Genomic DNA, 26,899 nt, shown 5'->3' with positions numbered 1-26,899 from the left:
TAAGAGGCGGACGGTAGTTGGTGCCTTCGCTTAATTGTCGTAAGTCATGAAGCGCTGAAGTATGTCTGCATAACGTTTCATTTTGCTGGTTTCGTCTAGATGTGAATCAGCAAGCACTTTGGATAATTTTTCTTCTAAATCTTGCACTTTAGTCTGCTCAGTCGGCTGGCGTTGGTTTGTTTTCATACGATTCAACTCATCAGGACAAACGAGTACCAACTTCTTGGTATGCTCCATACTACTTGAATAGCACACCGCCCAGGATACCTATGAGAGGTGGTATTAAGGCAGCCAAAATCCCTTCTGTAGAAGTATGTGTCTTCTCTGTTTGGTGGAGCGGTGTTTGTTGGAGAGGGTGCGCAACTGATGCCTGTGTTTACACAGCTTTCTCTTTTCATGTTTTGTGAGTGGAACGTTACCATTCAAAGTGTTGAGAGCACCCTCACATATACAATCGATCAATTCATTCGAAGCGCCCAATATCACACCTTTCCGCTGTTGAGGTGTTCCTTTGGCTAATACGTGTAAATAAGGACCTTGTTTCTGCCAACGCCGCATGATGATGAAATGAAAGCCCGGTAGTTTTGTTCGAATATTTATCTACTTTTTAACGTACACGTATTGAACTTCACCCGGAAAAATCTGACTCCTCAGAAGCATATTTTCAGGAGTAGTCGTTTTTAAATCGATGAGAAGGTATCCAAAAGGTTTGTTTGTAGCATCTCTGTAGGCCTCTTGTAAGTATTGGGGTTTTTCAGGAAACATTTGCCTTGCCAAATATGAAATTTGAGAAGCATCTCTCGGATTTTTAAAGAAGACTAAATAATGAGCATTGAGACTGATCGAACGACTTTCTCGTCCTTTTTGAAACAGATTTTGGCTGACTAATATCACAGACAAATTTTTATGATGACTACCTTTTGTAAACAGATAACTTATTCTTTTATCATTTGAATGATAAGGTTTCGTTTTGATGTGTCCAGGTGATCATGGAAACATTGTGGAACGCCCTCTACTAACGGATGCGGTCTTTTAACTTTTCAGTCAGTTGATCATACAGAGGTTGATACTCTCCGTAAAACCATACAATGTTGTCGGGAGGAGGTTGGATGAGTGTTTCAGCTTCGGTCACAAATCGGGTCAGAAACACAGTTTCACCACACTGAGTCGGACCGGAGATGATACATGTACTCGGATGTAGCCATTTCAAAGCCATGTTTGGAAATGAAGAAAACTTTGACGACCAAGACCATATATATATATATATATATATATATATATATATATATATATATATATATATATATATATACACATATATATATATATATACACATATATATATATATATATATATATATATATATATATATATATATATATATATATATATATATATATATATATATATATGAAAATCGTAATGAGTTGGAAAATCAAGAACAGTGAAAAAACTTTCAGCCTCCACCGGGATTCGAACCACGGGCCTCCCGTATTTATATATATATATATATATATATATATATATAACAAGGAAGGATCAGGACTGCAAGAAGAGTGCTCTATGCTATAAAAGCAGAGCCTAAACATAAAAGTAAATGCCTTGGTAAGTACAGCTGTTACTCGGAGTTTCATGCCCTTAGGGTGGCGATCGTCAGACAACTGAACAAATACTCTCTGCGCGGATATATTCTATGGGGAACACGAACCCTATTTCTTACGTGCACGGTTCATTGGTTTGAGCCTATTGTGGCGACACTTGGAGATGAATTCAGATCTCTTATTGAGTAAATGCGGGTTTTTGGACAGGAGGATACAAAGCTTTTCATCAATACAGAGGTTACATTGACCGGATCTACGCATGCTGGTATTGGAATGCTTAAGTACGCTCCACCGTGCACGTAAGAAATAGGGTTCGTGTTCCCCATAGAATATATCCGCGCAGAGAGTATTTGTTCAGTTGTCTGACGATCGCCACCCTAAGGGCGTGAAACTCCGAGTAACAGCTGTACTTACCAAGGCATTTACTTGCTCTAAAGGCTCGAAACGTCAGGCCCACTTACTTTTTACGTAGCCTACATATAAAGTACACACACAAGTAGAATACAATAAATCGATAGAGGTAACTTTAATACCACTTGTTATGTAATATGTCCCACACTATCTCGCCTGAAAGTCCGGTTTGAAAGTCACCAGTTATATTATTGTTAACGGAGAGTTCTTCATCACAATACAACTAAACGGGCGTACTCTGTACACGTAGACGCGCACGAACAAAAAAAAATAAGAAAATGGCAAACTCCCAGGAGGAATTCGGAAATTTCTTGAAGGAGCTAAAGGAAGACGCAAAGGTACGGTAGTAGCCCTTAGAGAGAGGCATAAGTATCGCACCGTTGTGCGAGTTTTAAAGATGGAACTCGAGGGGGAGTACGGTTCGGTTGGGATCGGGTTTGATACCGGTCTCAGACCGCACAACTTTACACCGTGGAGTGGCGCTCACGTTGAGCACGGTATACACATTAGAAACACAGTTCAGCGCTGGCTAGATGAATACTGTGCGCTCCATTATGGTGATTTGGACGAACTAAATCTCTGGATGGATATCCAGTTTGATGTTTATTTTACGTATTAGTTGTTGTTTTATTTGTAGTATTTGGATATGTTTGTGTGACGTGAATTTCGTTTGGATTTATATTTGTTTAGTACTTTGTTGCTGTGTTTATATATATATATATTTTTTTTTCTTGGAACAATTTTCTTTGGATTTGTAAATATTGGATAGTTTCTTCTTTACATCGGATGGATTTTGCTGGCTGCTGTATACACGGGTAAGTACTATGATTTTTACAAACATACATAAAACTGGTTGTATACGTGTATATATATATATATATATATATATATATATATATATATATATATATATATATATATATATATATATATTAAAAAACAGGAAAGTTCTACACAATACACATGTTAAAATATCCTTTATTTATAACAATCTTTTATTATGTCCCAAAAAATTAAAAACGTTAAAATGGCTACATGGTATTTAAGGAAGTTTGTTTGGTTGTTACGGACGCTTGTGGTATAGTTAACTCATTTAAATTTCACTCCATGTAACGGGTCATTGTTGATGTTGTTAAGGCACGTCGCTAAGTTGGTCGTTAAGGGGAGGGGTCTTATCTGAGTATGTGTACGAGAGCTCTGACATATTGTTGTTAAGAAAGTTTGTTTGGTTGGTCGTTAAGGATGCTGTGGGCAGTTCGCCCAGTTTAACTTCACTACATGCATTGTTGATGTTGTTAAGGCACGTCGCTAAGTTGGTCGTTAAGAGGAGTGGTCTTATCTGAGTATGTGTACGAGAGCTCTGACATATTGTTGTTAAGAAAGTTTGTTTGGTTGGTCGTTAAGGATGCTGGGGGCAGTTCGCCCAGTTTAACTTCACTACATGTAACGGGTCATTGTTGATGTTGTTAAGGCACGTCGCTAAGTTGGTCGTTAAGAGGAGTGGTCTTATCTGAGTATGTGCACGATTGCTCTCGCACATGCGCTATTTGAGTTGTCTGAGTTACTAAGGAAAGATTATTTCATTGTTTGTCAAGAGAGGTGTCTATGTTGTATGTGGAGGTTTGATGATGCAATAACACCTAGTCGTGTTGATGTTTCTCCACCACTATTCGTGTGGACACTGTTGACGTTGCTAAGGAAGATTAATACATTAGTCGTTAAGGGGTGGTATATATATATATATATATATATATATATATATATATATATATATATATATATATATATATATATATATATATGCAAATGCTGATGATGCAATGGCTTAAAACAAACCATGTTCTGCCGTATATATGCGAACTCTGTTTGCGTTTCTAAGGAAGGTTACTAAGGAGTGATGTCTAACCATGTATGTGTTGATATGTCATATGTGAAACGTCACAAAACCTTTGTTTAATCTTTGTTTAAGTCTGACCCAACATAATTTCAGGTTGAGAAATGTTTCATGTTACTATGTGAACGGTAAGAGTTTAGTTGATATAAACGAATGTCTTTGGAGATCTGAACATCATTCACAAGCACTCGCTCGCGAAAACAACTTCAAGCAATTCACGATTTAAGAAAATATGGCATTTCCAAGAGAAGATGAAAATTTACTTTTACAAGCTTTGGAAAAAGCCGAGCGTTTGGAAAGAGCCCGCATTCAGAAGGAAGCTTTTTTAAAGCGATGGTAAGTTCTCCTTCCTATTCTTACTTTTTTCATTTTTTTAATTTTTTTATTTATTTATTTATTTATTTGTTAATTCTTTTCTTTTCTTAACTATACTCTTAGTTATATATATATATATATATAGTTATATATATATATATATATATATATATATATATATATATATATATATATATATATATATATATATATATATATATAATTCAACCCTCAAGCGAACTCTCCGTATATTACACTCCCAGTATTAATTCACGTAGGCCTAATGGTTATACAAGTAAAATAGGTGTTGACTAGTCATCATGTTGAAACGCCCAAGTTGTCCTTTCTTTATTTTATTTATTTATTTTTGTATTTATCAAGGGCAAGTCGTACGGTAGAGACACCCTCTGAAGATCCCTCAGAAACAGCTACAGCACAACCTTCCTCTCCTCTCAGTGAGCCGTTTGAGGTGTTCTCATCACCACCATCCTCCCCATAGTACAACCCCAACCAAATATAAAAAAGAGAAAACCAACAGCGTTATCGTGCGAAAAAAAACGGGTTGCACAAAAGTTTTTACAAGTAGATATGCAATGCGGCGTCATATCAAAACGGTACATGTGACACCCGTTTTCTCTTGCAAACGTTGTTGGTTGACTTTTAAAACTATGTCCAATTTAAAACGTCATGAAAAGAGGGGAAAGTGTCATCCCAATCGAAGTAACAAACAAGAGGTGGATTTGGAAGACGTTCCCAGTTCAAGCAGTACAAATGAAGTGAGTTTTCGTTCTTCTACTTAATTTATCTATTTGATTTTATTAATTTATTTTTATTATTTTTTATATTTTATATTATATTTTTTTGTTTAAAAAAAAATATATCATTTATTTTATATTATTTTTTAATTGAATCTATTTTTTTTCTTTCTTTGAGGTAGAACAGTTCGTACCATCATTAAGAGCGGGAACTGTGTCGACACAAGCCTTACCACAAGCAGCACCAGACTTCGATCTCGACGAGGATCCTATACAGATACCATCTGCGATTCTCGAAGAATTGATGGAAGATTCTCCATTACAACAGTTTTATAGAAATAATTGGGGCGCCATCAGAACTCACCATCGAAGAAGCAATCGGGTTCAAGATGTTTATAATTTTAGGTTAAGTACTTTAATATCAATCACAAATTCTCATATACGTTATTTAGTAGATTCTGTTTATCACGATCAAACCACACAATTTAAGTTGAATGCATCTTTTGGTTTTATTCTGCGCAACAAGTTGAGTGGTGAACGAAGATACTTTCACTCTTCTTTCAATAACCATAGACTGTTCGATCGACCTATTGTTGTCGGACAACGCAGTGATATCGATCGATTTATGTCTCTGTTTGAGCAGGTTCATGTCGAGCGGTATCTTTTAAATCAAAGACCAGAGTCTGTATGGGTGTTAGATCTAATCACCAACATGACCGTTTACGTTAATAAGTTAAGACCGTTTGCATTGGTAGGTGCCCCACCTCACAATCTTCCCCGAGAAATTGTAGATCATAGGTATATTTTATCGATGACAGTGAACAAAAGAAGATAATTTATGTTTTTTCAGATGTTTGGCTCATCATTTTAAGTCTGTCGGAATTAGTTCGGAAACACCAGTAGCCTTGTATAATCGATATCAAAATACCTTCGACGGGCAGACTACAAGTGTAAATGCTTTCGAAGGTGTTACTTTTCTAGAATTAGGTCAACTTGAGAAAATATTTGAATGTAACATATATGTATACGAGTTGAAATGTAGCACTGATACCGAACACCTCTTACACAAGAGTACACCTGTAGCCGAATTGCTGCGCAGATCTCCCTGTCGCTATCAAACCACCATGTACATGAATTATTTCGAAGATCATTTCTCTTATATCACCGATATAGAACACTATGCCAAAACGTTTAGCTGCACCCAATGTCGACGCCTTTTTACTCGAAATCGTAATCTAACCAAACACATACCGCACTGTAAGGAGCATGTTACATATAATTTTCCCGGTGGTGTGTTTGCATTGTCGGTTTCTATTTTTGACAAACTAGATAAACTCGGTATAGAGATACCTCAACACGAACGCTACTACCCCTACAGAATCACTTACGACATAGAAACGAACTTGGATCACAGTTGTGCCTCGGAATCCGCGGCGCCAAAATTGAGTTATCTCGGGCAACATAAATTACTCAGTGTGAGTGTCTGTTCGAATGTCGAGGGGTACGAAACTCCTCACTGCTTTATTTCTGAAGGTGACCCTGCCTCACTTGTTGACGAATTCATCACTTACTGTCACGAAATCAGTCAGGCAGCTTTTGCAAGTATCACCAATTCATTTTCTATTTCTGGGGCCATTTCTACGCTTGCAGAACTGATAACTAACGAGGAAACCATTGCGACCAATAACTCGGATTTACATGAGAATGACTCCAACTTTTTACGAAATGTATTAAAACCGACACTGGGTGGTCTATTGAATTATTGTAGGCAAATTCCTGTGATTGGTTTCAATTCAGGCAAATACGACATTAATGTCATGAAAGGTCTCATGTATCAAAGTCTTGAAAAATTACATCAAAATGAGGATGAGAGTGCGCATGACGGGTATCCAGCCGTCAGCCAGGTCATAAAACGCAATGGTGATTATATGTCTATTTCATCGAAGTGGCTAAAATTTCTTGATATCAAAAACTACTTGGCCCCCGGGTTTAGCTACAAACAATTTCTAGAGGCCTACAAATGCCAAGAAGAAAAAGGTTTCTTTCCATACGATTGGATGGATGGTCTTGAGAAATTATCAACGACTTCTCTGCCATCCCACGACAATTTTTATAATAAACTGAAAGGGACTAATATTTCCAGTGTTGAATATCAGTATTGTCAACAAGTGTGGCAGGATCATAATATGACCTCGTTCTGCCATTTTTTAGAATGGTATAACAATAAAGATGTCGTCCCTTTTCTTGAAGCCCTAGATAAAATGTTTCATTTTTACAAAGAAAAAAAAGTTGATATGTTCAAACAGGGGATATCCGTTCCTGGACTGACACTGAGATACCTTTTCAAAGACATTCGAAAGGATTTCTTCTGCCTATTTCCAGAATCTCATAAAGACTTGTACTTTCTTTTCAAAAACAATATTGTCGGCGGTCCCTCCATTATTTTCCATCGCTATCAGGAAAAGGGTCGATCTCGTATTAGAAATGGGAAAAAGTGTGAACAAGTATTGGGATTCGACGCTAATGCGCTTTACCTTTGGGCTATTATGCAAGACATGCCCACAGGGGTCGTACTACGACGTAGGGAAGAAACAGGTTTCAGGCGTGAATTCACACATTATTTACAAAAGACTGCTGCGAGTTGGTTGGAGTGGGAGGGTCAGACACGGGGCTATGATCAGGGAGTTGTTGCTATGATATAAAACATAGACTTAACGGAAAGGAAGTTCGCGTGGGGAAACGTCAACTACCTATTGACGGTTTTAGTAAAAGTGGGGGGCAAACAACGATTTTTCAATTCCACGGGTGTTATAGGCATGGTCACCCGTGCGATTTAAATAAAGGCAGAACACACAACCAAGTCAAGGGGGTACTTTTATCCGTCTTATACCGAGAAACACTTGACATTACCAGGTATTTGAAATCTCTAGGTTTCGACTATGTTGAAAAATGGGAATGTGATTGGTTAAAGGAGCAAAAACGCAACCCGGAAATCAAATCTTTCTTGAAAGAGCTCTATCCTTACCCCACACAAGATCGATGGAGGATGTCGGAAGAAAGTATTTTGTCTCATTTGAAGAGTGAGGAGGTTTTCGGAGTGGTGGAATGTGATATTGAAGTACCGCCTTCTCTGAGAGAGACTTTTGCAGAAATGCCTCCCATATTTAAAAATACTGAGATTTCTTTACAAGATATCGGAGAGCACATGGGTGAGTATGCTACAGCGCAAGGTCTCATCCAACAACCCCGCAGAACGCTCATTGGTAGCATGTTCGGTCGCAAAATATTGATCGCGACACCACTCCTTAAATGGTACATTGAACACGGCCTCATTGTCACCAGAATTTATCAAATAGCACAATTCATACCAAAAGGCGTATTTTGTCAGTTTGGTGAAGAAGTCAGTGAAGCTAGGCGCGAAGGTGATAAAGACCCTGCTAAAAGTATTCTAGCTGATACTGTGAAACTTATCGGTAACTCTGCTTATGGTAAAACAGTCACTAACAAAGAGAAACATCTTGATGTCGTCGTGTGCAACGACGATTAAGTTTTTCAGGCCATCAATAATCCTTTTTTCAGAAGTTTATCACCTCTAGAAAACAGCATGTATGAAGCGGATCTTCATAAACGTGTTATAGATTTAGATCTCCCTATTCAAATCGGCTTCTTTGTTTATCAATACGCAAAGTTGAGAATGTTACAATTCTATTATGATTTTATGTTCAAGTTTGTAGATCCAGTTGATTTTGAGTATTGTGAGATGGATACCGATTCCGCCTATATAGCTATTTCTGGAGCATCACTGGAAGATGTTATTAAGCCAGAAATGCGTTCTTTTTTTGAGCAAGAAAAACATCTCTGGTTTCCCCGCTCCGATACTATCGAACACAAACAGTACGATAAACGCACACCGGGTTTATTCAAACTGGAGTGGCAAGGAGATGGTATGGTCTCCTTAAACAGTAAATGTTATTACTGCTTCGGTTCAGATGAAGAGAAAGTCAGTTGCAAGGGGGTCAACGGGACTTCGGCTATCCTAACGAAAGACAAATTTTTAGAAGTTATTCAAAATAAACGCTCACTGCAGGCAACTAATAGAGGTTTTAGAATGAAGAGTGGTCAAATGCAGACCTATGTGCAGGAAAAGACTGCTTTGTCGTATCTATACGTAAAGCGTAAAGTATCGAATGATGGTGTTTCCACCATACCCTTAGACTTGTAAAGCTGTATTGAATATCTGTAATGCGTGTTTGTATATAACGTATCTTTACATGTACTTTATGCTTTTGTAAAGCTGTATTGACTACTTGAATTGTAATACATATTTGAATATAATGTATCTGAAAGGCCAACAAATCCACTACTATGTGTTTTGTCCATCATTCTTGTCGTTCAGTAACCCTTCAAGTAACCATCAATCACAATCTACCCGTGCCGTTATTGTCATTCATAGTCACCCCCTAATCTCCTCCAGACTCAGACATGCAACAATCAATAGTCTGCACCCAAACAAACATCAACTCGATGGATGTCAAATCTAATTACGTCATCCCTTTTGGCAATCTGTATATGATCCCTATCGTCATCCCTTATGGTCATCTTTATAAAGATGACCATAAGGGATGATCACGACGTCATCCCATCATAACAAATGACGTCATACCCATTAAAACAAAGGGATCGAAGGGGGGTAGAGATCACGACATTATAGTACTACTAATAGCATATTTTACGAACCATAAGAGCTACGAAGATGAAACTTGGTAAAAGGAAGGTGGGTAAGGCGTTCTCGAACTGATTAGATTCTGGGCACGAAATATTCTAATTGCATAATTTCGAAGTCAAATACTAGACATTGTTGGATCAACATGTAACTTGGTACATATGGTCAACAGTTCGTGCTGAAAATTTTGGAGGTCATTTGGAGATCACCAGAGGTCATTCGAGGTCAAATTACTCAACATTGTTTGATCAACATGAAACTTGGTACATATATAGTCAACATTTCGTGTTGAAAATTTTGATGGTCATTTGGAGGTCACCAGAGATCATTTGAGGTTAAAATTCTAGACATTGTTGGATCAGCATGAAACTTAGTACATATAATCAACATTTCTGGCTGAATTAGGACGGTCATTTGGAGGTCACCAGGGGTCATTTGAGGTCAAATTTCTAAACATTGCTGGATCTACATGAAACTTCATACATATAGTCCACATTTGGTGCCTAAAATGTCAAGGTCATTTAGAGGTCATGTTAATTAGTCTAATTTGCATATTTCATTTTCGCAAAATTTCTTTCATACTCAATCTGACCAGAGAGAGCGAGACTTATGATGTTCGAACTTAAGGAAGTATCGCCAACATTTAGAGGTAATCACGGGTCTTTTGAGGTCTAACTGATAAAAATTGTTGGATTTACATGAAACTTGGTTCATATAGTCAGCATTTACCGCTTGAATTTTTGAGTCATTTTGAGGTCACCAGTGGTCATTTGAGAACAAATCACAGAATATTGTTCAACATTGGAATGATTGTTAAAAGCAACTTGTATAAACGTGAATACAATACGACCTGCAGCTACCGAGACGTTTCCGATAGCGCTTGTTCAGTAGAATAACCTTGTGTACAGCATATCTTGAGGACCATACAAGATCTGATGATGGAACTTGGTATAAGGGTGCAGGTTAAGGAGCTCTCGAACTGATAAGATTTTAGGCATGAAATATGCTAATTATGTAGCTAATACGAATAACTTACGCTTTAGCTTGTTTAACACAAAATATGTTAATTATGTTAACTTTTCATGACCAGCGATCATGTTGGCGATCAAAGCAAAAACCCACTGTCGCGTAACTAGACGAGACTAGAGGTTTGAAAACCGCCTTGTATTAACTTGGTTTGTTACATCAGGGTGTGTTCACCCACTGCAATGATGTCATCATCAGTCTTAAATCACAATTCGGACCAGGCACCCTCATATTTATCACCTAAATAAACATTTCCATATTGTCTCACCATTGTCATCTTATACGAGTATATATTCCTTAGTAAATTTAAAAGCACCACACACACAGATGAAATACACTCCATAGCACATCAACACATATGTTTACTCCATCTCACAGATCAACAAGAAACTACCTTCATACTTAAAGTACCATCCGGTAAAACCAATGCTGATAATGTTACACAAATGTCATTCAAATAAGATTTCTTTCTACTTTATCGAATTCTTGCAGATCCAAATGCTACCGCCATCAACGAAAAAAGGGTCTACAGTCGGCATTGAAGACCAAAACGACAGCCTTTGATCACCATGTTGACTGACGATGGTGCATTGGGACAGTATACCTTGCCACCACCTCAAACTGCAGCACTGCTGGAGGGGAAATCAGTTGAGGAAACATTGGAGAGAATAAGCGAAGAACAATAAGTCTTTTCATTAAGAGGCTCAGTGATTGTAAACTTAGCAGCAACATCAACATTGCCTTCAACATCTTCAACCAGCAAGCACACAGTCAGCTCTAGAGCACTGAAGAAGAAGTAACATTTTGCTCATAAAGAGTGCATATACTATAATAAGTTAGCTCAGAGATAGCGTGTGCACATGCGAGGGTGAACTCACAATAAAGGACATTTGTGAGCACACCATAGAAATTGATTAAATTTCTATGGAGCACACTTAAACATTTACTCACCACACTATCATCAATTAACATGAAATATTTCACCTCATTTTCATATAACTTACAGCACAAAAGCTTACCATATGACCCCTTTACTGCCACTAATATCTCCAAAATGTTTCCAGCAACATATCTCTGATTTTACCTCGTACCAACTTACTGCTTGCTGCTATATTGTGATTGTGTTCAATCTTTCTTTCTACCTGTCCACAATTCTTCAAATTGCTCCCATGGCCGCATGGTTGACAGATTTTGACAAAACTCATGACCAATGGATAGTGGGCCACCCGTCTGCATTAAGGCCATTTTTCCATCACGCAAAATACTTCTACTATAGATTACATGGTACATTGTTCACAGTTGGTCACTATAGTACTATGGTAGTCATACCTTCAAGGTGTTAATACCAGTCCAATTTCATATATGGGCCATATGGCCATTTTATTAAATCAATCAAAATGATTCTTCTCAAACAGATTGTATGAAACAAGGTGGAGAGTTTATCACCATAGTGCTTTGGTGGATGCTTTTTTTGTTCAGGAATTTCAAGGCCAATGTTGTATATGGACCATATGACCCATTTTATGAAATTACTCATTTTCCTCCAGAGTGTATGTTATAGTGGTGTGGGTTTGTCTCAATAGCACCCTTCATGGTGCCTTCTTAACATTGTTTATGATTTCCAGGTCCAAAGTCACTTGTCAGTCACATGGGCTATGGTATGTATAATCCCAGGAGCCAAATTTTCAAAGATTGCCGGATGGACTTTATATAGTTGGAACATATAGTAAACAATTTGTGCCAATTATTTTGAACATCATTTGGTTCAAAACGATAATCATCAGATTTCATTTGTGGTCAAATTAGTCAACATTCTTTGATACATGTGAAATTTATAGTCATTTACAGGACATCAGGGATCACTTAAGGTTAAAATACGGGCACCTGGATCAAAACATGACCACTGTCTTTCCATTTCACATTTTGTAGTCCCTAAGTTGTAATATGTTGAAAAATATATTATTTGTGCAGTATGAGCTACTGCACTATTGGTGCTCCAGTAATATCTTTTACTATACATCTTACAAACATCTTAGCAGTGGCCACAAGTAGAAGTTATTGGAAACAACACATTCATCTTTTGCACTTTTCAATCATTACTTCTTATGATATGTAGTAGGTGTTAATATTAAAAATTTTATCTAGAAAGAAAAGAAAAAACATTTCTATGTACATATCTTTTTTAAACACTTTCAAATAATAGTTTAAGTTTGTCATACTCGTTATGAACTTCTGATACCTCTGGGTGCAACTTGTAGTCTTATGCAACTGCATCTATGTGTTCCACAAGACAAATAAAAGAGTATGCATTTTTCCCCATCCATTTTCATAAGGAACATACAACTATCAGTTATTATAACAAATACTTTCTTTCTTTACATGTTTATATTCTTTCTCCTAGATGCCATTTGGCTAATATTTTGCCACTCACTTCCACATCACTAGATTTCATGGTAACTATCATTCCATGAATGGATGGACCATCATTGGTGGTCTAAGAATAAAGGTCACCCATGTGTTGTTAGGGCCCATTTAGTGCAATACTCCAAACACCGCTTCTCCTACAGATTACATGGTATGATGTCGATTGTTTGCCACTATAGCATGTTCGTTGGTCTGTGGATCTTAAGCCAAAATTATTCGGACCGTGTTAAAGGTCAGAAAACTGTTTTTCGATGAAAATAAAAGACAATATCTCTTCACAGATTAATTTGATAAAAGCCATATTTTCAGACATGATGTGTTGGTGGGGACGAAGAATTCATAAGTTAGGCCAACTTTATTTGGACCTTGGTAAAGGTCACTCAAGGTCACAAAACTGTTCTCCGAAGTAGATACAATACCTTATCACAAATTAATCTGACAAAAGCCACATATTTGGGCATGATGCACTGGAAGGGTGCGCTCATTAGTTCAGCCAAAATTGTGTTAACCATGTTCAAGAGGCACATGCCTTCCCTCACAACTCCTCTTGTACAAAATAATCTTAAAGGCAAGGAACTATGGTGCCTTTCGGCTCTTGTTTGCTTATAATCCAGGTTTTATGACCAATAAATGAATGGCCGGACAAGATTATGTGGGGATAGGTTACCGCCAACACGATAGTGTGAGGGGATGCATACCCACAACATGTTAAAGGCATTGAAGACTCGCCCAAAACTTTGTGCCTCCCTCTAAAAAAGTTAACTTTCCATTGCTTGCAAGTGAAGTTTTTTCTTGTCGTTACAAAATGCAGACAGTAATGAAACGTGATACCTTGTTATCTTTTATCTAGACCTTAGATGTCCATCGCTGCTATGTACACTGTGTTGTGGGTATTGACCGTAGCTATGTACACTGTGTTATGGGTATTGACCGTAGCTGTATGTATTGACTGTACGAGTGTCTAATTACCGACGGTAACAAGCTGTGTGTGTATTTTCTGGGTTCGATGGTGGTGTCTAACACTTCTGTTACACCTCATTCGAAACTAGGTCAGATTACCGGCATAAGACGTTTCCTTTTGCGCGAGTCTTCACACCCTTTAAGCTAAATTCTATTTAAAATGCAATTTAGCTTAAGTTAAATTGAGAAGCCATTTTGCTTAAGAAGAAAAGCATTTTACTTAAAGTAGGATTGCATTTTACTTAAGCACAGTTGTATTTTACTTAAGTTGAATAGATTGACCAATCAAATTTCAATGTAATTGATCAATCAGTTTGCTACTCATGGCGTCACTTACCGCGAAATCCGACTTTGTATATTATTATAAAGTCACGTTCAAGGCGTACTAGTTACATAACTATGTGTGGCCTTACCCCACACTTATCCAGCTTTCGTTGTGTATGTACGAACAAAACACCATACTTACTTATCCCTAGCTAAGGAAGCAAAACTACATTTACACTGAACGTTGGAAATTCGGTAAATGCAGCCGGCCAATCAATTTTTGTAAACTGTTGCAGTTGGAAGGGCACTTTCGAGGGCAAGGGTACGACTACAACACGACGTACCATTAAGCAGCGGTACTAGTATAACACTCTAAAACCCAAGTGCTGAAAACAGCGCTTAGAGTGCTATTTTGCAGCACTTTTCCAAGAGCCCTGAGCGGAACAGCACCCTAAGTGCTATCAACAGCACTCTTAAAGGTGCTAACTATACCAGCACCTACAAAGTGCTATGAGAGTCCTGCACTTATACTGCTACCACCAGCACTGGAAAGGGGTGTTACTAAAACGAATGACAATTGCGTTACACATAACGAATGACAATATGTTGTACACACTAAAAAATTGCGTTGACTAAAACGAATGACAGTAATGACAGCACAGACATTTGCTTCAACCGGATATCACAGTTCAGAGCTTCGTGGGTATCTAGATCTAGTAAAGTACGGGACAAGATAAAAACGCACCTTATAGTAAGCGAAATTGTAAGTCTGATTTAAAAAAAGTAAATTTAACGTCATTTTTCCGATATTAATTGGTAGAAACTAACAATTATAATCTTGAAACGGCTTCAGTTATCTTTCTATATAAATCTACAGACTGTAAAAAGCACAGCACTCAAGCGCATTCTCACACAAAAACTTTCCCTGTGGTTTCCATCCATAAATTCTACCAAAACCCTGCAACCACGTATAACATGCAATTTTCCTCAAATCATTTTCGCGCAGAAAACCAATAACTGGATTTTCTCCACTCCGTTAATCATTCTATCTTTTCCCAACACTGTCCTTCGTTGTCCTCAATTGTCATTCGGTCATTCGCTGTCATTCGTTTTAGTTTGTCCCCTGGAAAGAGCAAGTAGAGCACCTGTAATTGCAAGTAATTAAGTCAGTATTAGGGTCTTACAAGCACCACTAACTGTAGACTCAGAATCTGTACCAGTTGCAAAATATGGAATGCAAAGGGTAGGTCAAAACACAGCATCTTCTGACTGATATAAAAGAGAACATTATCTTTTCTTTTCCTTTACTATATGTTTGTAGACAGATTGCGACCCTATACCGTGAGCTGCTTTCAATATCAGAGTGGAAGAACACTGAGTTATTGACAGGTGTAATACTACAAATCTATATCAACGGGCATGACAGTATAAGATACGAATTAATTGTAGATCAGGGTTGCCTTTTCGGAGGGTTGAGGATCGTCATCCCTCCAAACTTGAGACAGAGACTGAACCCAGAGCACACCGGAATGGTGAGGTTGAAATCTGTAACAAGGAGCTATTTTTAGTATCCCAAGTTTGATGAGGGGATTGAGAAGGAAGTAAAGATCTGTGAAGTATGTGCAGCATTAGCAAAATGATTCGCCAAAGTTTTTTTAAATTCCGTAGTCCCAAACCAGAAGGCTCTTGGAGAGGGCTCACATTGTTTTATAATAGACAGTACAGTAAATGGATCAATTTACGTGGAGATCATATCGTCCACCACTAGTGCAAAACCATGAGTGAGGTTTTAAGAGGTTAGTTTGCTATCTTTGGGGTCCCAGCGGAGTTAGTATCAGACAACGGCCCCAAGTTAGGTCTGAGGAGTTTCAGTTATTTTTTAGTAGAAATGGGGTAATCCACACATTTTGTCCTCCATATAACATCCAGCAATCAACGGTGCTGCTGAAAGAAGCGTGCAATAGTGAAATTGCCCTGAGAAGGTATCGGTTGAATGACCAATTTGGGAATCCCAAGATTTCCCTGCAACACCGTATATACATCTTTCCATTGTCTTATCACATCACTCTACAATCTACCACTTGGAGTTAACCATATGATTTATTCAGATATGCTCCAAACACAATATTTATTTAAAACCTGATGCTTCAAAAGAAACTAAAGAGCAACAATACGCAGGCAAACTCGTAGTCATGATACATCATGCATGACTATAACAGTATTCAGTGTGGGGGAAAAGGTCAGGTCAAAAATACCAGGAGAGGAAAAGAAAAGTTCTTACGGGAAGTTATCGCCAAAAAGGTGGAAGAACTACATTGTTAGTGTAGGTAAAACCCTACGACAATATCATGTTAAATCACTTACACCACACAGACTCAGATGACAAAACCACTAGCAGTGCAACCCCCTGAGCAGGTTACTCAGACATATAAACCTCCACTTGTAAACAGAGACGTGATCACCATCTGAAAATGGACAAGAGCTAAACAAGTATAAGCATACATGTAACCTTGAGAAACATGCAATGTCATTTCTTGTTAAACTTTTGTACGGGGAGAGTACAATGTGGAGAGGATGTAATATATTTTGAGTTATTATGTAAGAGCGCCATCTCTAAAATAAAGCTTCTTGGATTTACGGCAGCTATCTGGTGTCTTGCGTTATATGATTATAGTTAGGAAACATTACAAACAGGTTATCTCAAATGGTCTCAAAATGTTCTTTTTCTCTGTTACATGTTTCTATGTTACGAGCGAAATTGGCTATAGAAACATGATCAGTACTCAAGTTTGTCAATTTCCTTCAACTGTGCCAGACTTAACTTTTGACTCAAGGTAATTTAGATTGAACGCAAAACTTTGTTTTTCACGTTTCTCAGTATGTATAATCATGTCTTACTTTTGAAAGGTTCCGATAGTGATCTTGCCTTCTTACTTACAGGAACATTTTAAACTACAACGAAAAAATACGGCAATTCACGGAGTTGTATATCTCATCGTAAACACCCTTAATGAATCATATGTTATTGGCTGCCTGGCAATGTTTCAAATTTACACCCGCCATTAATGAACTCTGTACTGAAGGAAACTGCTTTTGTACATTAACTCCAGAGAAATTTGACCACAGTCCACATCGTAACTAAAAAGTTTGGCAAAACTTGAGTGGCATTTATTTGACATATGTGGAATTAAAGTGTCATATGTCGGTTTTCGTGCTAAATATATACATATATATATATATATATATATATATATATATATATATATATATATATATATATATATATATATATATATATGAATATTAATAGCTCCATAACCCAAGCAGTTGAAAATAGAATAGCCTAGCTAAACATGACGTTCACAACGTCTTTTTATCAAGATTTCCATACAAATGCTAGAATCGGAAACCATTACCATGGAAGAACCAGCAAACAAAACCAGCAGTATCTTGATATGCATCATTTGAATTGGTTGTCAATGTCAATCTCATAGCTAGGCTTGTATATAGTCATTCACATATGTCGATTTCTTCGGATCAGAGCACTAGAAAATAACATGTGACACTGATCGTCCAATGAGAGTACGAGAAATCGATATATGTCAATTTAATTTGACATATATCTATTTCTTCCAATCAGAGCCCTAGAAACAATATGTGACATTGGTTGTCCAATGAGTCAAAATTCATAGGTCTAATTAAGGAAGAACGACTTTTTTCAATAACTCCAAGAGGAAGCTTATTGAATTGACTTGTCAGCTTCATGGCTATGATAAGCATGTCAAAATATCTTAAGCCAATGAGTTCAAAGGGGAACTTCACGGGAACAAAGAAAAACTGACTTGCAACCGAGTATAATCACCTTCTTTTTTTTAAATACAAATTCTTCGCAGTACAGGTAATGAACTGTACGTAAGCGCAGGTCAAACACGAAATCGGTCATAATTTGGACGTTAATCAGAGTTATAAGTACCATGGAATTTGCATTTCTTACAAGATGTACTCGGATGGCGCCACCGATTCCTCACTTAGAACTATATTTTACAATATACAAATAAAGTGAAGCTAATGCACACGAGCGTCTGCTCGCATATTCTCTTCACAACCAGAGTTATGTTACAGAGCGAAATACGAGGATAAATGATGAGTAGTCGCGCAACGTTTATAAGTATTGTCAAAATAGTTACAAGGAAGCCATTTAAAAATTCAAGTGGAGAACAACTGCTGTTTAGTTCAGTACGGAGTTCATGAATGGGGGTTGGATTTGAACATTGTAGCACACTGTATAAAGCAATTTTTCATTTGAGGATGCCTGCGGTGAGAAAAAGAATAGACTTGACCTCACTTGACCAATTTTGTTACCATAGTGACATTTCAACGGAATAATATGTAAGACATTTATACAAAGCAAAAATAAACTGCTATCATCTATTTCCTTTCAATGAATTGATTTCATGTTTGATTGTTTCTTTTTACTCCCGTATAAATATAAACATATCTTTAAAATGAGTTAACAAACAAATAAGGAAGAATAAATAAAAAAAACACCCCTTCTATTCACTGAAATTTGTATCCAACGGAGGAACATGAAAATTGAAAAATGAACTATATGCGAGGCTTTACCTGCCACTTTGTGATGGGAATATCTCAGTATCCCATTATCATTCCAAACTTCAGTAATCATGGGCAGATCTATAGTTTTCGGAACCCTTGGGAGGGTTTGAAGGTGTATGTGAGAAGGAAACGAGGTCTTCAGAGGATTACAGAATTTTCCCGATACTGTATCTGTAAGTTATTGCCATGCACACTCTCTTTAATAATAAATCTTAATTCATCTCCAAGTTTTAGCTTGACGTCTCTACCATATTCTGTACGGAAATGCAGTCACCCCAGTTTAATTAACTATCACCTTTTCATGTCCATTTCTATGCCATCCACATCTCCATCGTCATTATCGTCCTGAAAGTCTTTACTAGTGTCATGTTCCTATGCAATATCTGGACCAATGTTCCCACATTTATTGCACTTGTATAGCTTCAAGGTGCATCTTGGACCAAGTGGCGCACAGCTAGCATCTCTTCAATATTTGGTGTTTGGCAATTTTCCACAGGTACAAAAGGTCACGTGTTGCTAGTTTCGCAAATACAGGCGACCCTTCAAATTAACAAATCGGTGTCACTCCGATATTAAATTTTGAAGTTATAGGCAATCACTTACTTGTTCACATATAGCCAATTGTGCATGCCCTGATACTCTTCTATCTTTCTTTGTCACCTTATAAACCACACATGAAACAAATGCCTATCAGACGAAGGATATGTGGTGGCTGTGCGTAGTGTTTATACGAATCATAGGTATCACGAACAAATAAAAGTAGCCTACACCAATGATCGGTATCACTGGAAAAAAATAGAAGTAGCCTACACCAAAGCGCGTATATAGAATAATGCCTTGAAACTTAAAATATTGTGCAGATAATGTAAAGGTCAACCAGGGGCATCAATCCGATTTGAAACGCGGGGGGGGGGGGGGGACGTTATCGATTCGAGTATTCCGGCTGTAAGTAATATCTAAGCCGAGCGCCACCATCGGTTGGCGCGCAGCGTACCAAGAAAATTTCAGATTTCAATACCTGCCAGATCGCTGGAGATGGCACTTGCCAGGCTGGATAGCAGCCATCTAGTTGCGTGATTTTGGGAGAAAATTACAAATTCGTCACTCAGGAAATCTGCAATAAAGTTCATGTGGGATTAATTTTTGGTGGATTATTTTTTTTTATTAGTGATTCCAATTGACATGAACATTAGAACCCAGTGCAAGTTGACAAATGATGCGGCGAACTGGAACCACAGCCCCATTTTGCCCTATGTTTCAGGATAGAATACCCCTCATTGGTTCGAACCCATGACAACTAACAATCTGTGAATAAATTTACTTCGAAATGGGCACATTATATTGCACCAAGTCGGTCAAGGAATGACCCCAGGGCCTCAGATATAGGCCTATAGGAACGATATCCCAAAATGTCCCGGACATATATAGGCGAAGGAAGCTATCCGCCGCGACTGCATATGAGTTTCTCGACTTGCCGTCCTGGGAGTCATACCACAAAATGGTGCATTTCCTCATACGCCATTATTAATAATTTAAATAACTAACTAATTAGGCACAGTCCAGATCCGAGTTCGTATAGTGAGCTTAGCGCAAATTTGGCCAAAAGTCGTCATACGCTAGCATGTTAAATCACCAATGACTTGTAATGCCACCCGTGACACACTTCCAATGGGACTGTGTCAGTTAAAAATTTTTTCTAGGTTTACGAGAATACAATTCTATGAAATTTGAAACAAGGATGGCAAGACAAACCACTTTTATTATATTTTCAGGTCCTCGCACATGCATGCGCATGTATATTGTCAGACATTTCATAGAACTGAACTTCTAATATTCGATGATATGAATCCTGAGATGTGTAAGCCCTAACCAAATAGAGCCACGACACTACTCTTTTTCCAAATGTGTGTGTGTGTGTGGGGGTGGGGGACATTTGATAGTGTGTCCTCCACCCATCGAAATGTCGGGGGGACGTGTCCCCCCGCCCCCCCCCCCCCCCTCAGGATTGACGCCCATGAGGTCAACCCTATACTCTTTCTCTCTCTTTAAATATCATATTACATCAGTTTCTAATTTCTGAAAGCAGTGCACTATTTGAAATGCTTCCATTATCAGTCACTAAAAACATAATTATTTTTGGTCACACACAATATTACCCTGATAGGTACAGGGCTTCCAACTTTTCTGTAATAATTTAACATAAACAGCTTACTGCGGGCAAAAATTTAATATCCCTCATTTGGTCCTCTAACTTTGGTAATGTCAGTGTACTTGTTATTATTTCCACTAAAATGTTTTAGACCTGATAAAAAGGCACGTGAAACAGCTCAAAGCAGGCCGATGTTACTAGCCCACCATTATGGGTCCCTTCTGACAAATGTCACTTCAAATGGTTTTGACAAGCTTGAAAACCCAGTCATATTAACAAATGTGAAATGAAAACATTTACACATTTTTAGAATGATTAGGCTGTATCATATCATTGTAATACTTTCTCTAGATGATTAAAGAAGCTTTTATTTCTATAAATGAAGAAGGCTGGGAAATGTATTATTTTCTCAACATTTCGGGGTGGAAAACGTGGGAATAATCGAATTTTATATTGCACGATTTGTGTAGGCCATACTACCGCATTATGAGTCATGGAACAAAACATACAATATATATAAACTGATCAACACATAGACTGAGAGATTCCTTTGCTTCAAGGCAATGTCATCAAACACTTAAATCACGTTCACCTTCTGGAATTTCAAATTTAATAAATAGTTGTCAGATTAAAGGGGTGGCGCTAAGGCTGGTTGAGAGAAGCAGCCATGTATTGTAATTAACTGTACCTGTTCACCACAACATTAGGGTTACCTAATAAGTTTGTTTTATCGGGATTAATCTACTTTCGCAACAAGAACATATTGTCCTGCCTGCATACTAAATATTCCAAACTTTCTAAAGGTCTTTGTGATGTTAAAATATACAGTCATTGGTTTACAATACCAAACTAAAATGAAATTACTCGCTTGTGTGCTTTACGTCGTAAGAATGATATACCTAGAATTGTTTTGAACAACTTAATATCATATATAGATCGATCCACACATATGGAAGGAATGTTTCTATGTGAATGTTTATAACCGTGATATTTGTGGATTATATCTAAGTTATAACAGTACAGTCACCTAGAGCGCAAAGCACAAGAATACAGGAGTAGGGTTAGTTAAATTTAATACCGTACTATAATTAACCAGTTTTGACTAAATCCATACTAATTACTTCTGGTAAAGAAGGCATTGGCCTAGCTAAGCCGTTGTTTGGTGGTCTTTCTCCAGATTTTACATCAGTACCGTACCCTATCTTGCTATTTTTGCGCTTGCTATTCGATTTGGCCAGTAATTGACATCCTTGCTATATCGTCTCCAACGTATGGAAAGCCATTTTAACATTTAATCGGGAATTTTCAGGTATCTGAAATTGAATTCGAGATATCTGTAATTGAATTCGAGATATCTGAAATTCTATTTCAGATATCTAAAATTGAATTCGAGATATCTGCAATTGAATTCGAGATATCTGCAATTCTATTTCAGATATCTGAAATTGAAATCGAGATATCGGAAATTATATATCAGATATCTGAAATTGAATTTCAGATATCTCGAATTCAATTTCAGATATCTCGAATCAATTTCAGATATCTCGAATTCAATTTCAGATATCTCGAATTCAATTTCAGATATCTGAAATTCTCTGGTATTTCGAGATATCTGAAATTCAATTTCAGATATCTGCAATAATTTGTAGATATCTTAAATAAATTGGAGATATCTGTAATTTATTTTGAGATATCTGAAATTATTGCGAGATATCTGAAATTCCTTATTAAATGTTAAAACGGCTTTCGATAGGGGCGAGGGTTGTACAGCTGATCGATTTATTAAACCATGGAGGTAAAAACAGCCTCCATGATTAAACCAACTGCTGAGGTATATACTTGTAGGAAATACCGTATACCCGATTGTGTACACTGTAATTGGCTGGGAGTACAGTAATGCGATGATACTCGCGTGCAAACTGTAGGCCTATATACATGCCTCAGAGTCCGTTTCTGCCTACCACGAATGTGCTTGCCCACTGTATTTTACATGGCCGAGGATCTGTCCGATACAAACGTCTTGGACAGCGTTCCCGGGGGCGATTTTTTTTCCCAAACAGGTTCTCAATTACGGAGTTTTCAGCCAATCAGATTGCTCGTGACGTCAGTATCAAACGCTTGATAGTTCGAAGACATACTCTGAGTTACACACTGACACTTAAAGTCTTGTTACGCGGTTTCCCTGCAAACGCCCTAACTTTTACTTTTAATGCTTGGATAACATGTTGACCTTACTTATGATACATACGCTACATTCTACCGGTTTCGTGTTTACGCCATCCAAGATTCGTCAGCCGTTCTATTGAAGTCGGAATTCGTTTCGTGGAATGGGTAGGCCTACACCAAAATCAACTTCACGACGCGAGTTCAGCCTTGAATGAATATACGCAAAACAGTTTAGTGTATAGTCAAGGCTTCATAATTGACGCACCCCCGTAATTGACGCACCTTCAATTATTACTAGTAACGATAGAGCAGGCCACCTAAACTTTTTGCAGTCAAGCAGAATTACATATTTCATGAGTTTGAATCCATTTCAGCTATTTGATGACCAAATTGTGGAATTTTTAAGCTTTTAACACCCTTCCCCCGGTTTTGTACGTTCAGTTTTGGGGCATTTGGAAATCTTGCACCCTAAAAATAACCAACATTTCCAACACTACTCTCTGGGACCTGATCTGTCTAAGCTTAGAGGCTCAAAGTATAGCAAACAGCATCTAAAGTCAATGGATGTACACTAAAGCCTTCACTACAGTTAGCTTATCGACGAATGTGTCAATTTAGGGGTATGAAAGAACTTGACACGGGCCACACGGCAGACATTTTTTGGTCAAGTTCTGCTCAATTGTACGTTGCATATGCACAGAACAATAAATATATTGAGATCATTACATTTCTGAGGAACCACACATACGAAAAACACATACAGTTGAGTGATTTTGATTTTTCCTTGATAGAAATCGTTGATCAAATCCTTAAGTGCGTCAATTATGAGCCCACCATGCTACACAGTGGCGTAGGAAGGTACTTTTGAGTGGGGGGGCTGAAGACTGATGGCCGGCCTGGGGAGGGGTCTAAGGGGAGGGGGTGTCCCCCTCCCCTTTGGAAATTTTTGCATTTCCAGGTAGCCTCAGATGCAAGTTGGTGCAATATAGCACACTTCAACACCCACTCCATTTTTTAAACTTAATTTTGTATTTTCACCAGGCCTTAGATGCAATTTGGTGCTCCAAATGAGATTTTTTTTTCTCAATTGGAAATGAAAAAGGGGTTTTCTGACTTGCGAAGCGGGGGGGCGGAATGATACTTCCGCCCCTCCACATTTTTCACTGGGGGGGCTGGCGCCCCCCCCCCCCAGCCCCCCCGGTTCCTACGCCCTTGATGCTACAGTATGATGTATTTCCGTCACTGCACTGTGTACACAGTTATAATACATATAGGCCTATATCGCATGTGTTATGTACCCCTGTACGAAACTTTCACTGTGCGATGTTATCGATAAATGCCTTCACAGAAATCTTCGATCAAAGTAGATCATACAATACTAGTGTGCTCATTATGTCTAAACCAATTCCAAACACATCTACATATATTTGCGAAAAGCTGCGGGTAATTTTGAACGGGTATATATCTTCGTTGCAACGAATGGATGCATACATTTTGATAACCTCGAAGTGAAGGGTTTTATTGTTATGACGTAACTTTTCCGACTAATCATGAGCGACTATTTATACACAATTGAGAACCTGTTTGGGAAAAAAAAATTCGCGGCCCGGGGGCGTTCTCTGGGCAGTATAGCAAATAGATACGGGAAAATAGCTTTGTGAAAAGAAAGGTACACTAGGTTGTACATACTAGGGTCTTAACAAGACTAGGAAGCTCAGAGCAGCGTTACTGGTAGTTCTGGTAGCCTAGTTTAAAGCACGAATCACAATGTCAGGGAGACAATTTGTCCGGAATGTTTTCTTGGCCCTGCTGGGGTTCCTGGGACTTTGACAATTTCACTTTTCTGATAGTGATTATGAAGGACAAAAATACATTTCAAAGTGATATTCAAGTTTACTGAAATGTAATTGAAAACCACCGTGGGAGTCCAGGGGCGAAGCCACCGGAGGCAATACATGCTCCTTGTTTTATTAGTTTCGTTTTCAAGGGGGAGGCCCCTTTTAGACGACTATGACTACTTTTGTTGCATTGAAGCCGGTCTCAAGTATATAGTGGGTTCTGAAATCGCTCTACCCCACCATCAAAAGTGGGAAATTTACGCCTCTGTGTGTATCCTGTTTGAAAAATACTTTTATTGTCATAATTATCATAGAAACCTTCCGTTTAGAAGTAATATTACAATATTAATAAAAGAAAATCCCCGACTGATTCATACATGGTGACCTAAATATTTATTGGAGGGCCATATGCGAATGAGGTATTTTATAACAGAGGGCTTCCACCGTGCGATAATTGAAGCCGACTCCGTAAAGAAGGTATGGTTGTGTGTGTTGGGGGGGGGGGATTGGGGGGGGTGGGGGTAGTGGGTGATCAGGGGTCCTCCCCCGAAAAAAGAGAAGTCAATTGGTACATTTTGAGACTATAGTTTAGGTCTATATTGCGATAGCGCTACACGGAAGGTTGTGCTAATAAATAACAATATATTCAAAAAGCTCCGGCTGATTGAGATAGGGACGTGAACCTCTGTATGGGAAGAACAGTGGCGAATCAGGGATTTATAAATACAGGGTGCTGATCTGGGAAGCAGGTCTATATAAGTAGCTCTAAATGCAAGTTTGTGCTAATAAATACTTTGTGTGAGGCAGGATGGTGGGGGGGGGGGTACCATGGGGAATTCTGGTGGCAGCATGGTCAGTGGCATGCGAAAAGAGAGTGGGAGGGGTTGGGGCCACATCAACACTTTCGATTTTCAGTTGGGCAAAATGGTTCGGTCGGGGGATATTTACATTCTGCCGTGGGCGAATAGGATCACTACTACGGGTGTACACTCCCTCACTACTACGTGTGTACCCTCCCTCGACCTTTTTTTCACATAGTATTTATTAGCAAAACCTAGGGCTATTTCCATAGACCTAAATAATAGTCTAAATATGCCTCAGAATGCAATTGACGTCTAAAATTTAATTTTCTTTTTCCATGGCAGGACTGCCAAACCCCCCATGTAGGAGACGGCTTCAATTACCCCCAGGGCAATACCCCTCCTTTATAAAATCCTCTATTCCCCTCTCACGGCCCTTTCATACCTCAGTCGGTCGGGAAACTTTGAATTTATTATAATTATTTCTTAGCGTTTAGAGCTACTTACGAAGACCTAAAGTATAGTCCAACTATGCCTGAGAATGCACCGTTTTACTTTTAAATTAAGGAGGGGAGGGGGGGGGGTCACACCACCTAAATCAGTCCGGGAAGTTTTTATTATTATTCATTTTCATTACCTTGCGTTTAGAGCACCATGAACCACCACTAGGGTCCTGAGATACGTTTCAGAGAAATGTCAGTGTAATTGTATTTCCTGACAAGTCCATCTGGGGTCCAAAATCGCTACAACTGAAAACAAGAACTAAGAATGCTGCAGCTCCTGCACTCCCAGTCAGAACAATGTACAGTGGTAAGCATAACGCAAGTTGCATCAAGTATAGGTCTCGAAATCGATCAAACATCCCTCTCGAAAAGTGAATTTCTGGTGCCGCCGCTATGTTAACATGATACCACAATCATATCACTGTATTTGTTTTGCAAAAATATGTTCTCATATA

The 26,899-nt window shown here is 38.2% G+C and overlaps 1 protein-coding gene and 1 long non-coding RNA gene across 4 annotated transcripts; both read left to right on the top strand.

Annotated features, from left to right (window-relative positions):
• Positions 1 to 1,518: 1,518 nt before the first annotated feature.
• LOC139969004 (uncharacterized) lies at positions 1,519 to 17,591 on the top strand. Its single transcript, XR_011793617.1, has 3 exons — positions 1,519 to 2,828; positions 11,219 to 14,929; positions 15,508 to 17,591. It is a non-coding gene; the product is annotated as an uncharacterized lncRNA (long non-coding RNA).
• LOC139969003 (uncharacterized) lies at positions 3,871 to 9,695 on the top strand. 3 transcript variants are annotated; one of them, XM_071973670.1, is made up of 3 exons: positions 3,871 to 4,243; positions 4,604 to 4,998; positions 5,160 to 9,695. In XM_071973670.1, the coding sequence occupies exon 3, from the start codon at positions 6,102 to 6,104 to the stop codon at positions 7,677 to 7,679; it is 1,578 nt and encodes a 525-aa protein (XP_071829771.1). In that variant the 5' UTR covers positions 3,871 to 4,243; positions 4,604 to 4,998; positions 5,160 to 6,101; the 3' UTR covers positions 7,680 to 9,695. The 3 variants fall into 3 exon arrangements, with proteins under 3 accessions (XP_071829771.1, XP_071829770.1, XP_071829772.1); XM_071973669.1 differs by having other exon boundaries at positions 5,156 to 9,695; XM_071973671.1 differs by lacking the exon at positions 4,604 to 4,998 and having other exon boundaries at positions 5,156 to 9,695.
• Positions 17,592 to 26,899: the final 9,308 nt, after the last annotated feature.

This window comes from Apostichopus japonicus, chromosome 6 (assembly GCF_037975245.1).
Source record: "Apostichopus japonicus isolate 1M-3 chromosome 6, ASM3797524v1, whole genome shotgun sequence".
Classification (NCBI taxonomy): Eukaryota; Metazoa; Echinodermata; class Holothuroidea; order Aspidochirotida; family Stichopodidae; genus Apostichopus; species Apostichopus japonicus.
Note: the sequence above shows the minus strand (reverse complement) of the source record. Positions and strands in the feature narration are given on the sequence as shown.